At 39.1% G+C, this 15,210-nt stretch overlaps 1 protein-coding gene across 1 annotated transcript; it reads left to right on the top strand.

Moving 5' to 3' along the window:
• The first annotated feature begins 625 nt into the window (after positions 1-625).
• On the top strand, positions 626-13,907 carry LOC111611091. The gene is made up of 10 exons (XM_023346720.1): positions 626-823; positions 1,408-1,553; positions 3,635-3,770; positions 3,855-3,954; positions 8,458-8,648; positions 8,815-8,945; positions 9,822-9,948; positions 10,231-10,318; positions 11,455-11,530; positions 11,703-13,907. Exons 1-10 carry the CDS (start codon positions 760-762, stop codon positions 11,796-11,798), a joined length of 1,155 nt encoding a protein of 384 aa, XP_023202488.1. The 5' UTR covers positions 626-759; the 3' UTR covers positions 11,799-13,907.
• Positions 13,908-15,210: the final 1,303 nt, after the last annotated feature.

Raw genomic sequence — 15,210 nt, 5'->3', positions numbered from 1 at the left:
ATCAATCAATCAGTCAGACTCAAACCCATCCACCATTGGCAAGACCAAAGGGGTGTCCAAGGACACCAGGGACCAATTATAGACCTGCACATGACTGGGATGGGCTACAAAGCAACAACTATCCAATTATTAGAAAATGGAAGGAACTCAAGATGACGATCAGAGGCTCACATCTTGAATTATTAATGATTATGAGACAGGTGAGGGATCGGCCCAGAACTGCAGAACTACAGAAGTCAATGACCTGAAGAGAGGTGGGACCGTAGTCTCAAAGGTTACTATAGCAACACACTACGCCATTATGGATTAAAATACCGCAATGCTCGAGCCAGTGCATGCCCAGGCCTTCATGACTTATTATCAGCTGGATGCATACTGATATTCTGACCCGCAGAGTGCTCGCATTTCTACTTAAAAAAAAAAAAGAAAGAAAGAAAGAAAGAAAAAGAACGTCGCCGCCCACCTCCAACTTCCAGCCTCCAGAACTTCTTTCGCCTCCCTCTTTAAAGAAGTTGGAAGCGAAAGCGAACTTGCGCTGCTCTCTCTCTCTCTCTCTCTCTCTCTCTCTCTCTCTCTCTCTCTCTCTCTCTCTCTCTCTCTCTCTCTCTCTCTCTCTCTCTCTCTCTCTCTCTCTCTCTCTTTGTTTAGTTTAGCGTCAGTCTGTCGTGAGACAGTGAAGGTCTTTATTCACACTGAGCGGCACGAGGAGGGAATGAGAAAATAAGAAAAAGACAAACCGCGTTCAACTGTTTCAACAGGATGTTTCGGTGCTTGGAGTTCGTCGCTTTTGTTTGTTTGTCTCTTGCGGCAAAACCCGCAACAGGTAAGAGACTCTTACATAGCGCGAGCCTAAAGTTTGGTGACGTTCTATTCTTGTTCTGTTAAGTCTTTCAACTATTTTCTCAGTTTTCTGTTTCCCCGTAGTGACGTCATGTCAGTGCTGGCATTAATTCCCGGATGAACTTGGGGAAATAGGAAATGAATCACAGGTTTATTGTGCTTAAAGGGAACTGACACCAACAATTATCACAAAAAAAGTTTTAGACCTCGTTACATGGTTTTCAAAAGGTGAAGTGGTTACTTCGGAGTAGAATATCTTACTTCCTAAAAAATAATAATAATGATAATAATACTAAAAAAACACAAAAAAGAGTATGAGACAGACATCTGTTAGCTGTGAGGTAGGAATGTTGCTCTTCCTCTGTTATTTTCGCCTCCCAATCATTGGCTAGAATTAGCCGCGATGTTTACCAGGATGTTCCTTCCCAGGTCTGTGAGGGATTTTTTTTTACATGTAGCTTCCTGGAAGTTTTTTCCAAAATTCATCAGGAAAAATAAAATGCTGTGAAGACAATGGATAAATCCTATATAACCACATTTGGGTCTCTTGTCCGTTTTCCCTTTCAGGGCAGATTTTGCCTCCCCACAACTTGTCCCTGCGTTGGATAAATGAGTTCACCCCACAGCTCACCTGGGAGCCGCCTCCGCACTCCATGGCAAACTGCCACTATGAGGGAAAGATCGAAAAGAACCACAAAGAGGAAAGAGTATTTGTAAGTCAGCAAAAAAAAAAAAAATGTTTACAAGAAAACATCTTTTTTTTTTTTTTTTTAAAGTGACAATTGCAGTTCCATGCATTAAATGATACAAGTGAACATCAGGGGTTGTGGTGCTTGCAATGTAAACACAAAGCTGTAAACATATCTGCAGAGTGAAAATGCCATTTTTAGATTATGTGAACTTCAAAAACCATTTTTGTTTTTCTTTATTTACAATGTCGTTCTATTGTATTCTAACCTTTGGCCCGTTTGTCAGTTCCGTCGATTGTCTAAAACCCATTAATTCTTTCAAGGTCGTGCAAAATTGAATGTGCTTTATTGGGATTGTATGCTACCAGCCCGGTTTATCTGAAATGAAGCGTGGTTTTGTCTTGACAGCTTTTGCTTTTTTTTCCCAATAAGTTTTATTTCACACACATCTACACACTCATATTTTTCTAAAATTGTCTTTAAATCTTTATGCTGGTTTGTGTGCAAGGCTATTTTAATACAAGAATATGTTTCAGTCATTGGAGTCCTGGCTCTATGCTTAGTGCAGAAAAAGATTGCTTTACCAAAACTTGTAAACAATTATTGTTAGTAATCAAATATTCTATCAATTATTCTGATGACTAATCAAGTCCTCCCATAAAAATTTGGATCAAATAAGATATTGGTAAATACTGCCAGAACAGCAGTATTAATATCGGATATCAATACTGGCCAAAATTTTCTTATCTGTGTTTCCCTAACAATTACTTCTCTGTAGCTTAGAAAATTAATTAATAATGGCTCATTTTGTTTAAGTCAACTTGGACTAAAATGACACAAAAATAAATTTTTATATTCAATTTAAGATTAAAAATGATAAAGCAATAAAAGTGCTTACAAAGACACTTTAAAAAAATATATATATATACTTCAGTTTCCATTCCAAGCCAATCAATAGATTAATTTCTATTGACCGCAAAATTGCCCAGACCAGAATTACGGAATTAAATTTGCTTAATGGAAACCCTGCAACTTTGAAAAAGTTAATGTTTTTCGAAAACAGATGTTTGCACCAAGATGAGGTGGTTTTTAGGCCGCATTAAAATTTGCATGTCTGACAAAACTGCAATGGAAGCACTTTTTTCGCATCACAAACCTCAGTTTGCATACAGCAGCAATGCTCATGTTCGTATATCTTGGCCTCTTTGGATAAAGCGCGGTCGACTCCACAGCATCATACAGTTTTATCATTCGAAATTGTTGAATCCATTGCTATTGTGTGTGTTGCTATTGCTACAGGGAAACTGACATGACTTGCATAATGTAAAAACTTTTTTTTTAGCAAAAAAAACATGAGTTCTTTGAAATTGTCACGTTTCCTTTAAGCAAATTTATTTTCGTAATTCCACTTTGCACAATTTTATGGTTGATGGAAACGCAGCGAGTGGGTAAGATGGTGCAACTGGGCTTTTTGAGTCACCTCAGGATGAAGAGTTTTTGCTAAACCTTCTTCACTGGGTTAGTAACATCTTCAAATCAGCGAAGATTTGAAGATGTCAAATCTTCGCTGACGTGAAGACCCAGGAACTTAATGGAACCGACCTTTTCCACTTCGTGTCTTTGCGACCAACAAAATCGTTGTATTCCTACTAGCCCACAGTAGCCTCTTGTTTTTTTAAAACCAGGTTATTGTCCGTAAACCATTCAACCAGACATTGGACGAGTTCCACTATGGAGGTGTGTTAGGGATTTGTGTTTGGAAGAGTGTAGAGGGAGGAGTAGTCCTACTGGAAAGGGAACCTTTGCTCCACCCACAAGTCGTTTGGATCGCCTAATGGACAACTATAATAAACATACACTTCATTGTGAGATTTTCAAAGCTAATGATACTACTTGACCTGCTAAATCTGCTTTAAACGTTTCCACATCTTTATCCCTGACCTGTCTGGAGTGTTTCCACTGGCCAAACTCTCCAGTGACTGTGGCTAGAAACAAGGCTCTTTGTTTCTGTGGACCACATTTTATCCAACTGGGATTATTCCTTCTGAATAGACGCCTGTTTCTGTCTGCGGCTGTGTTTAAGGCGTTTGTCTCCCTTTTGATAGGAGCCTATCGAAGGCAAGTCTACATCTTTTGATGATGGCACGCTGTACATGGAGGGAGGACTTCTAAGTTACTGTTTGGAAACAGTTTGTCACGGTAACCGAAGTGAACCAGCATTTTTGAATATATCTTACCCAGGTAGGACATTTACACTTAACATAACGCATTACTATAGAGGGTAAATGCATTGGTTTATAACAATCTGGTCAAAATGTGTCTCAGATCTGGTGAAGTCGTTGGATTTCTACGTAAAACCTGCCAAACGAGGCCACTGCTCCTGGTCCCCCGTCAGGACAACCCCAGAGCTGCGTTTCTTCTATCAGTACGTCTGTGTGTGCAATGAATATTTTTTGATCAGACATTTTGCAAAGTGTAGGCTTGCAACACTTCCTGATTCATACCGAACTGCTTTGGTTGCATCACAGCCAGACTGAGCCCCCCTCCGCAAACTCACCTCTACAAAAATGTAAGATGATAAACTTTAGCAAAGGCTAATCTGGTTACTAGCTTGGCTTTGTTCAGTAAAACCCAGGACAGCAAAAACACAAAATCTCCAAGTATTTTTGGTCTAGTTTCTACTGCCAATGTCTTTGTACACTTGAAATAAGACCAAACTGACTTACAAGTAACTTTTCATCAGGAAATAGGAACTGATTATAAGTTTATATATCATTATAACAAGACATTTTTCCCATATTGCAAATTAAATAATCTTCCTGTGAAACTAATTAATTTTCATGAATATTAACTAATTATTGATCTAAAACAAACTCTTACTTCTTGCTGAAACATTACTTGCAAGTCTTTTTATTATTATTATTATTATTATTATTATTATTATTATTATTATTATTATTATTATTATTTCTTCAAATGTAGTAAAATACTAGTACTAGAATCTCACCAAAAATACTTGGTAAGATTTTGAGTTTTCACATGCGAACACAAGGATATTCTACTAGTAAAGTTGACATGAAAAATAAAAAAGTATTGCTATCTAGCTAAAGGTTGATTTCAGTGAGTCACTCTGACAAGGTTTTCAGGGCCTTTAGAAGAGAAACGGGTACACAGCGTCATACACCCTCCATACTCGAATGGAGTTCTGTGCAGGGAGAGGGGGAAGCGATTTCTACCTGTAAAATTTTTCTTACCACCATGAATCCATCATATCAGAATAAAGCAGTTTAAAGTTTACAATTTCTGGTAGCTTCATGCAGATTTTGACATCTGAGTGAAAGAAGGAGTATCATTTTTTTATTTAATTTTTTAAAACCGAACCCAGTCATCCAAACACACCATGCTGTCCCTCATCAGTTGGGTGTGGGGTCCATCCCACATTACAGGCGTGTGCTACCCATCTGGCATCATGCAAATCTACAAAACCACCCCCAGAAAACTGCTTCAGCGGCCAGTAGTCGTGCAGCTGGGAAACGCACACATAAAGAAAAAAAAATATATGCAAATGTAACTGTCACAGTGAACTGAAAGAGCAGTTCTAAATATCAACCAGTGCTGTAAACTAAAGGCCACAATCCACACCAATTCAAGAGTTCTATACTTCACAAAAGAATTCCTGCGTGTTTTGATCAAATAGCATCAACTCAAGTGATGACTTCCTTTTAATGTGGAAAAAAAAAGCTGAGCTAATCTTCTGCCTTGATCAGGTGGGGGTTGTGTTTGGGGCGGATGGCATTTAGAATGGTTCCCCTTTATTAACCTAGACGGAGAAAAACAGGCTCCATCTGCGTTTGCTTTCCCGCAAATATTCATCGTCATTGTTGCAAAATCTGTTTGGCAACAAGTCAAAGGCGATCAAGGTCATTTACATATAAAAAAAAGAAGAAAAGAAAGGTGCTTAAATTTAGATCTTTGAAGAAAACGTGAGTGGTTGACTAAACGGCTTTAGATATTTGAAAGCTGGTTCCAATATGACCGAAACATCTAAATTAATAATCAAAGGTCTGCAGCAGGAAGACCAGAGAGTCCGTCTGTTCCCAGTTGCAGTCCACGTCTTGGACTGATGATGTGTAAACTAATAGAGATAAAAGTGGAGATTCCTTCGGTAATTGGTAAGTTCTCGCTTTCGCAACTATGCCAATATAATCACCGGGTGCAGAAAAACAAACATATTGGATGATAGATTCTGAACCGATAATAGGATTCGATTCCCCACACCAAATAACCTCAGTGTTTTTCTTTCCTCTGAAGTTGAGGACATTTAACACGACCCCCATTTTTAAGACTTTTGTTCCAAATGGTGGTTCTACGATGCGGCTGTAGATGTTGGTCCCTCTATGAGCCGACAGCTGCACCGTTATCACCCAGAGCAGTTAAAGGGGGACACAACCCTCTACATTTGCTTGCCAGGCTCCTTAATTCCCTGCCGGTTCCATTTAGCAGCGTCTGCGCCTCGCATTCAAATCAGTCCTGAAGGATCAGACGTCCGCTCTCCATGCAAATACAAAAGGCAACCGAGAAGCACAGGCTTCTGTCGAGCGACACCTGGACACCTACTGTAGGTCTAGTGTTGTTTCTGTACAGCGTCCACATCTGCGCAGTTACCGCTGCAAAATCTACAGGTGGAGAGCTCAGTTATGTGGCCTAGTGGAATGCAAGAAGCTCGAATCTCTAAAAAATAAACTTTTCAGCAAATAAAAAAAAAAAATCCTTCTTCCTAATGTAAACTTATTCTGTTTTTGATGCTGTTCGTGGGACAGTTCAACATGAAACGCACGCGAAGGGTGGTCAGCCCAGCTGATGTCCACAAAATACCCAAAGCAGATCACCTGACTAGTTAAGCCATGTTATACAATGAGAAGCTCATACTGGCCTTTAATTGCTGATTATACTTTGAGTTGATTTTCATCTAAAAGAAGCTTTTATCAAAAGCAGAAGTTGCAGCTCACTGGGTGTTGCTCAAGTTCAATGAATAAGACTTTGAGGAAAACACGCTGCTTACCCCTAAGTGCTCTTCACATTCCGGTCGGAGTAATGTTGAGTAAATACACCGCCTGTGTAGGCCTGTGGTGTCTTTAGCAAGACAAGGTTGACTGCAGCTTGTGTTGAACGTGACCTTGCTGTCGTCCTGCTGGTTGAGCCAGAATCACTGTTGGTTGTCACAAACTTTATGGTTGCAGTGATGATTGAGGGCTTTGTCTCAGGGAAGCAGGAACCCAGACGTAATAGCTTCTTAGGAATCCTGCGCCACACCTCTCCTGTCTGTGCCAATGTGAATTCATGTATGATTCGTTTGTTCTATTTAATTTGTGCAATTGGCTGTTGTCAAATTTATTAGAGTTTAAAAAGTGTGTTCCGTGCTCGTAGAGTCATCCGTTGGCAGACATTTTTATGGAATGTTAACTCCAAACTTTTTGTGAGAAATTTGCCGATTTGTTGATGTATTCTAAAAAGAAATTGGAGCTTGAGAAGCTGAAACACTCAGCCGTCATGCTACTTAAAGCTCCAGCATGTAACATTAATAACAAATATGACTTTTACATATCTCTTAAAACTGTCAGCATGTTGTGACAGTATAGCATGAGACAGATAGTCTGTGAAAAGATGAAGTTCCACCCTGAGCTACTATTGTCTTCTGAACAAACAAAGTGCTCCTGACCAAAGATAACCAATTAGGGGGAGGAGGCGGGTCTTAGCGCTGTCAATCAATGTCGTGAACGCCCTGGGAAATGTGCTAATGGCGAAGAAACAACTCGCTGTTACAGGAAAACTGTTTATCCACCATCACGGATGGCCATGCTAACTAGCATTAGCATTCACGACCTGCTTTGATTGGTTGTTTCACTGGGAGAAAACAGAGGAGCTCTAATTTTTTTTTTCACAGATTATCAGTCTTATGTTACACTGTCACAACACAGTGACAGTTTCAACAAATATGTAAAAAAAAAAAAATGTATATTTTATTTTTTTCATAAAAGGTACATAGTGCAGCTTTTAGACAGTACCGGCTGGTGTTTGCAAAGCAACCATCTATTTTCATTTGTGGCTATTGGCTGCATCTGTGAAAGCAGAAATAAGAAAGACTGCATTAGTTTCTAGTGCCAGGGCGTTTTCTACTGTGCATCTTTATACATTTGAAGTTATATCTGGCGTTCGATTGAGATAGGGTGTTGCTCCATGAGATCAGATTTATCCATCCCATCTGCTTGGAGTCTCATTCCTTCTGAAGAAGTTCCTGCGATTTGTTGTGTCGCTGATTAAACTGTTTTCCGTATAGAACCCATCCCTCATGTCAGATTCTGAGATTCTTCCAATCTTCACAAAGGAGTTGTAAATTGCCATCGTAAGACTTTTGCCACTGATTGAATTAGCCAGATTTGAAGAGCCTAAAAGTTTTGGATTGGAGAATGAGACAGTTCTGGCTGCATCGGCTCTTTTCTTTGCCATCTCTTTTAGCTCACGCGTCCCCTCGTTCTCTCACGTCACAGTCTCACACGTGTGTTTCTCTTGGAATATCTAGTGCAGCAGCCATAAGGGCACCACAGAGTATTGGAGCCATGCTAACAAAAAAGAAAAAAAAAATAATTACGAGGGTAAAGTCACAGTTTTATGAGAATTGAGTCATAAGAGAAGAAATTGATATTGCAAGAAAAATACAATAATAAAGTATAGTTGTCCTCATATTATTTCGACTTTATACTACATACTCATATTATTTTGGCTTTATTTTTGTAATATTGTGACTTCATTCTGGGAATGCTGTGACTTTATTCTCACCATTTGTACAATTTCATTTCATATTATGTGATTTTTGTCATTCTTTGATGCGTGAAAGTAATCGTTTATTTCCCCCACCTTTTGTTTTAAGATTGAACAATCAGCTCTCTGACGAAGGCTCGGTAGAGATGCTGCGAGAATGCTCATCGTACAGTTACACTGGTGGTGTGAAGTCTGGGTGTGATTTGAATGCAACGACAAGTATGAGCATTAAGATGCTGTTTAATGCAACAGTGAACAACAAAGTTGTTCGGAACACCTTCCATTTGGACGAATTAAAAGGTTAGTAAAACTGGTTGTTCCATTTTGTTCCCTCTGTTTTGGCAATTATATTCTAATGGTGCCAGAATGTGTGATTTAAAAAATAATAATTCTGTGAAAAAACCTGAAAAGCTTTACTATGTCAGTAATCCCTTGCATGTGTTTTTTTTTTTTTTTGCCTGCAAAGTAAAACCAGCTGCCCTTGAATGGACAGTCAAAGAAAATAAGAGCAATTTCACTATCAGCTGGACTCCTCCAGACATGCTAAGTTTAGATTCATGGACATTCGAAATAGATTACACCGTAAATGGAAAAGAGGTAAGACATTAAACACGTACATTTGTGTGTTTCACAGTGCAACCTGGTGTTATGGTAGGGTTTAGAAAAGGACACAAAGGTGTTTTGCAGACTTTACAGCCATGTTGGGCACACTTCCACTTTTTACCCCCAATAACCTTATTTCAAAAAAGAAACGTACGAGGACAAAACATGGACAGTACAGAGCCACATATAAACAAATAGAACATGTGAGACATAATTTCAAGATTAGTTTGATGGTCAAGGCCTGAAGTCTGTCAAGGTCAGATGTAATATGATGTGAAGGTAGCACCTTAGCATTTCCATGTACACGGTATGTGATACCATGTACAAGAAAGTGATATGTAGTATCACGTTTATTTTTTTCAAAATGAAAATCTGATAAATGAAAAATGCCTCTTTTAGTCTGATACGTGTAAATAAAATCCAAGGCCAGCTGCTGACTTTAAGTCATTTAGTGTCAGTATGAATCCATCAGTACTCAGTGGTTCATTGTCCAATGGATGAAAGGTCAAGGACCTCTGTGTTAAAGAGTTCTTCTTTTAGTGTTTCTAGGGTTGTTTGTTTCAATGCTCTACATACATACAATTTCCTAAAAAACAACAACAAAAAAACCAAAACGTGAAATTCCTTCTTTTGGATTCCATGCTTAGATTCATCAGTTACCATAAAATCCTTGGAGATTCTTGGACTAATATCTCAGCTTCTGTTGCACAGCTTGCCATGAAACTGCATCAGACTGTTGAAGTACTATGACTAAATCAAACCTGGTATATGTTTGGATATCATAAGCCTTTTTAAAGAACGTTGGAGGCCCCGGGCACTTCATCCGATGCTGCCATTGGGTCAAATTGACGTTTATTTGTCTACTTTTAGCAGAAAACATTGTCTGCATTCGGACATTCCTACACGCTGGAGCGGGACCCTTCCTGTCGGTACTGCATGAAGATTCAAGCCAAGAGCAAATTAGGCGACTCGCCTCCAACTGATGAGAAGTGTTTTGGTACAGTTGTATTTCTTTCTCTTTTAATCATTTTGTTTTTCTTTATTATTGTGAAGGGATCTTCTGTCATTTATATCACCTCTACGACCTACACTGCAAACTCAAATCATTAGCTTTTACAATGAGCTTGGTGTTAGGATAGTGCCACGACTCACCTCTTTATCTTTCTAGGTTGTGTTTAAACCTTCTCGTAAAATCAAATGTACTTAAAATTTGCCAATAATCATCAGATATCCCTTTATTATGTTTGCTGACTGATCATCCTGATGCATTTATTTTCAGGTCCTGATCGGGGTTCGTTCTCGGTGTATGTCATCATCTTTGCCCTGCTAGTTATTCTGGCAGCTATCTCCATTGCGTGTTTGCTGAGGTAAGACTTTTTTTTGAAACTTTTTTATGTCACATTGCCTCGCAAAACTAATCACACCCATCGGCTTGTTAAAAATGTCACATGTCAACCGTTAGCTCCAATGTACTTCAGTGGGATTTTGTCTGACTGGCCAACACAAAGTAAAGCATAATGTGGGTGTTGAGTTAGCATTTGTAGAACCTTTTTTTTTTTTTTTTTTACTGTTGCTAAAGATGCAAGTCTTGGACATTTTGGCTTATTCTGAAAAAAACATCTACAATATAGTAATTCAATTTATCTCCGTTCAATTCAATTCAAAAATATTTACCCCAAACGGTAATTAAATGTTGTAACTCATTTCAACCCTCAAAGAGTCGTTGTAGACGGTGGGCAGGAAGGATGTTCAGTAATAAATAAACTGCTAAAGGCATGACATGCTATCTAATCAATTTCCAGGCAGCACCAGCTGCGTTTGCATTACAAATGTGCGCAAAACCTTGTCAAAATTCCACCAATGTCAAAACCCCCCCCCACAATTCCGCAGTTGCGGTGTTTCCACCAAGGCAGTTAAAATCACACGTGAATAAGCTTGTTCACGCAGTAATTCATTTAAAAACATGCTGCGCCGTCTTCCTCCCACTACATCCTGTTGTCTTCTTCTGGCGTGTGGTTTGTGCCAGTGGCAAACGTCCAGTTGTTGATAGTGTGACTCGTGCGACGGCAAAAAAGTGTTTCCATAGCAGTTTTGTGAAAGGCGTCAATTTTGATACGGCCAAAACGAGCCCACCCAATTCTAGCGGGAAAATCTTTTAGCGACAAATAATTTTTTTTTTTTTTTTTAAATCTAATTTATTTTCAAAATGTCAAATTGTGCAATTATACAGTCAACTATATGTCCTGTGTAACATCTTCACTGCTTAAATCTGCATGATTAGGAACCTGGAGATGTTGGAGTAGGGGACTAATGCACGCCACGCTTTTCTTTCTTTCTTTATTTTATTTTTTTACCTATATGTTGGTCCATTCCATAAAATCCCAATGAACAATGAACTACATTGAAGTTTGTGAGTTTAATGTGGAAAAATTGAAGAAATGTTATACTTGGGTATCATGGTTGGCTCTATGTTTCCCTTTGAAACAAAGTTCTTTCTGTACAGGTATAAGAAACATATTTTCCCCAAAATTCCAGTACCTTCGAACTTCTTCAAAGATGTTATCGAAAACAACAATGAGGTAAAAAGACGAGGGGGGGAAGGAGGCATTTCACTACCGTGGGAAGTGTTACTAATTCTAGCGTTAGTCTCTGTGTTTTTGACACCGATGCCGCTAACAGCACTATTTCAGGAAGCCTTTGGTATATTTGGACTAACACTTTCTTCTTTCGGGTGCCTCTTCCTTTTCTCAGAGCCTTTTTCGCAAGTTGTACGTCCCGCCAGAGGAACAAGAGAACTGTACCGTCACGGTGGTGAAAGACGCGCAGACCACCAAACCAGACTGTTGAAACTCCTCCGCTGTCAGTGCGCTCTTCCTCTGAAGCAAGAAATCATATTGGCATTAACACGGAGACCTGATTCTGAGTCCAGTTTTACGAAACTTTGCAAAAAAGTAATCTTAGGTGACTGTAGATTAGAAGGCCAAGCTTTGCGATGCTGATGCAGCAGGAGAAGAAAATGGACCGTTGTTTCTGAACAGATTCACTCAGCGGCTGCTTGTTTTCACGGAAATGCCTGAGATTCAGTTGCTTTGCACTAAGGAGTCACTGAACTCTGAGTCAGGACCTTTCCTTGGAGATCCTTCTGACGCATGCAGCTGTTTCTACTCAGCCACAGCCGTATGAGATGCAGACTGAAAGAGATTCTTTATTTATCCCCAGCTTGCGGTGTTTTGTTTTATAACAAATCTGGTTTCCATGTCCAGCTGAGCCACACCATGAACATTTGTAGATGTTCATAGTGTGCCTCAGCATTTTTTGAAGAGTTCCCAGACCAGAATCCAACAATTCTTATATTATTTCTTCCTACTCTTGGCTGTTTTTATGTCATGAAACCAGAGGGACCCAGTACTGTATGCCATCTTTGTGTAAAGAGTTTTTTTTTTTTATTTGCACATATGAAATGGGAAGAGAAGCATTTCCAGCTCCCAGTGGGAAGGGTAGTTATCCTGGAAACGGTTGGAAAATGCTAAACTTTCTCTGCTTGAATTTCTTGACAGCTGCATAAAAAGATGAATTATATTCCATTACTTACAAGAAGCTGCTAAATTCATTCAATCATTTTTACACCATGTATAACAGATATAAACCTAGGTATGCAGTCTGCAAACCTAGCAAATCTACTGTAGCCGTAAATGCACACGACTCCAAATGTTACCCGGCGGCAAAGTGCTTTGAGTACAATCGATGGGATGTGTGTGTGAACCAACATTAGGGCGATACACACGCCTCCTTGGCTGCATTAAGGCCAGATTTGGTGCGGGGTCAGTTGTGACAATAATCTGCAAGAATCAGATCCATAAATGCGGGAAAATTCTCAGGGTTACAAAACCAAACACCTGACTAAACGTTAACAAATGTAAGATGGTAAGAAAAACATTTAAAGAAGAAAAAGGATATTCCCACTGAGCTCACTCAGTGTCAGAGAGTCCTAACTCTGGACAACGTTCTCCTCTCCAACACCACACCCAGAGATTCTAGTTCCTCTCTTACGACACAACTGGCCTTTCCGCCTCAACAAACATGGCGGCACTGACCACCACCGACTCGTAGAACATCCTCAGCATCTTCTGGCAGACGTTCCGGTGCCTGGGCCTGTTCAGAAACAAGAAATGGCTCTGACCCTCCTTTTTAAATCATATTTGCATTTTTTAACCAAGTCTGATTTATTGTCTAAGTACACACCCCCTCACCCCCACATGACCTCCAGTTACTCATACCTTTTCTGTCGTGACCCCTTGAATGTCAACAGGGGTCATGGAGGCTCTTGGACCTGTTCAAGTCCCCAACCAGCACTTTAGTGTCACCACTTTGGGATCCAAGTGGTTTTTCACGTTCCATGTATTAACACAAGCCTGTGTTATCTCTCATCACCGCCATCGATGAGTCCAACTACCTCAGACTCATGAGAATACTTCTGTGGATGGCAGGTGTCTGCACAGTGGCTGAAATCACAGGTGTAGAGAATAAAAAGAAAAGGCAAGAAAGCTTTTGATAAAACACTTTGGGAGGGGAAAAAAAAAGATATTAATTTGATGAGTTAGTACTGCCAAAGAGCGTTAGCTCCATCTTATTGGTAGGTTTATCATGGACTTGGCATCCAGGCAGTTCCCTTGTTTCTCCCACCCAAATGCCAGCAGTTTCCTCATCACCTCTGTTCAGAACTGGGCACCTAAACCTGCAAGAATCAACCTTTATACATTCAAGTTACTGCCAAATTACCAAATATTTCAACATTTAAATGTTTTTCAACTACTTCTTACCAAAAGTATAATAACATGATAACTGAAATCTTTAAAAAAAAATTTTTTTTTTAAGTATTCATTTAACTTTTTCCTCCCCTCTAGAACAAAATCAGAGCTTTTATGGGACAAAATGTTTTGGGTGACAGCAGTGGGAGTTCACTTGGCAATCAGTGGGCCGCTGGTTCGATTCCCAGTCCGTCCGCTGGGACAGACTGGGAATCGAACCAGGGCTCATGTAAATGAGCCTTTTGAGATTTGTATTGGAGATATGAAGATATATATATATACAGTACAGACCAAAAGTTTGGACACACCTTTTAATTCAATGAGTTTCCTTTATTTTCATGACTATTGACATTGTAGATTCATCATAACTATGAATAACACATGTGGAAATATGCACTAAACAAAAAAGTGTAAAACAACTGAAAATAGCCCTTATATTCTAGTTTCTTCAAAGTAACAACCTTTTGCTGTGATTACTGCTTTGCACACACTCTGCATTTTCTTGATGAGCTTCAAGAGGTCGTCACCTGAAATGGTTTTCACTTCATAGGTCAACCTGTCCTGTCAGGTTAATAAGTGGGATTTCTTGCCTTATAAATAGTCATGAAAATAAAGAAAACCCATTGAATTAGAAGGTGAGTCCAAACTTTTGGTCTGTACTGTATATATATATATATATATATATATATATATATGTATATATATGTATATTATTATATTGAAGATGCTAAGTGAACTTTTTTTTTTTTTACTAGCTTTAAGTCTTCCAAAGATTTCCATCATGGACCAACCCTCTTTCCCCTCCCCCAACGTCTGAAACTGTTACTTCCCTTGTGTTTCTGTTCTGGCAGCTTTCCAGTTTGGAGACATTCGGTGTGGATTTGGATGACATGCTTTGTGTGATTGATCAGTGGAGCTGTTTGTAAATGCCTTAAAACTCAGTTGGGTCTCTTTTACAACTGGAATCTGTATACTTGCACACGCACACATACACTCACACACACAAAAACTGTGGGTGTATTTGTTTTAAAGTAAAGCCTTATATATTTTTATATCTTCTTTTTATGATCAAGCTGATCTCAACAGAGGAATGATTGTATCTGTTTTTTGAAGTGCTTTTGAAGAAACATGGCTCCCATTAGTTACGTTGTGAATATGCATTGGTAGCAGCAACATCCTTCCCTATTCCTCCACCCTCTATCCCCACCCGCCCCCAACAATGTAGTCAAATGTTTAATGTCAGTGAGATAACTTTAGTTTACAGTTATGTTTTTTTTTTTTTTGTGCTTCTTTCTTTTTAGCTATGCTAATTAAGTAGCTGCTAGCTGTATCATACCATGTTACACACCAACTTTCAAAGTATGCTTCCACATCCTGGCAAGAATGTATTTTTTTTTTTTTTGTCCTTCAAAAAAATGTGAATAAAATTACCTTTTAAGAAAAACGCAAAA

Source organism: Xiphophorus maculatus, chromosome 14 (assembly GCF_002775205.1).
Source record: "Xiphophorus maculatus strain JP 163 A chromosome 14, X_maculatus-5.0-male, whole genome shotgun sequence".
In the NCBI taxonomy this organism is placed as follows: domain Eukaryota; kingdom Metazoa; phylum Chordata; class Actinopteri; order Cyprinodontiformes; family Poeciliidae; genus Xiphophorus; species Xiphophorus maculatus.
This window is presented reverse-complemented; position numbering and strand designations above follow the sequence as displayed.

What these genes read in the sequence shown, in the direction of transcription:
- LOC111611091 (XM_023346720.1), top strand. Translation starts at nt 760, where the DNA reads ATGTTTCGGTGCTTGGAGTTCGTCGCTTTTGTTTGTTTGTCTCTTGCG. An exon ending in CCATTTGGACGAATTAAAAG is followed by an intron (nt 8,649 to 8,814) that starts GTTAGTAAAACT and finishes TTGCCTGCAAAG; the next exon opens with TAAAACCAGCTGCCCTTGAA. An exon ending in TTATCGAAAACAACAATGAG is followed by an intron (nt 11,531 to 11,702) that starts GTAAAAAGACGA and finishes TCCTTTTCTCAG; the next exon opens with AGCCTTTTTCGCAAGTTGTA.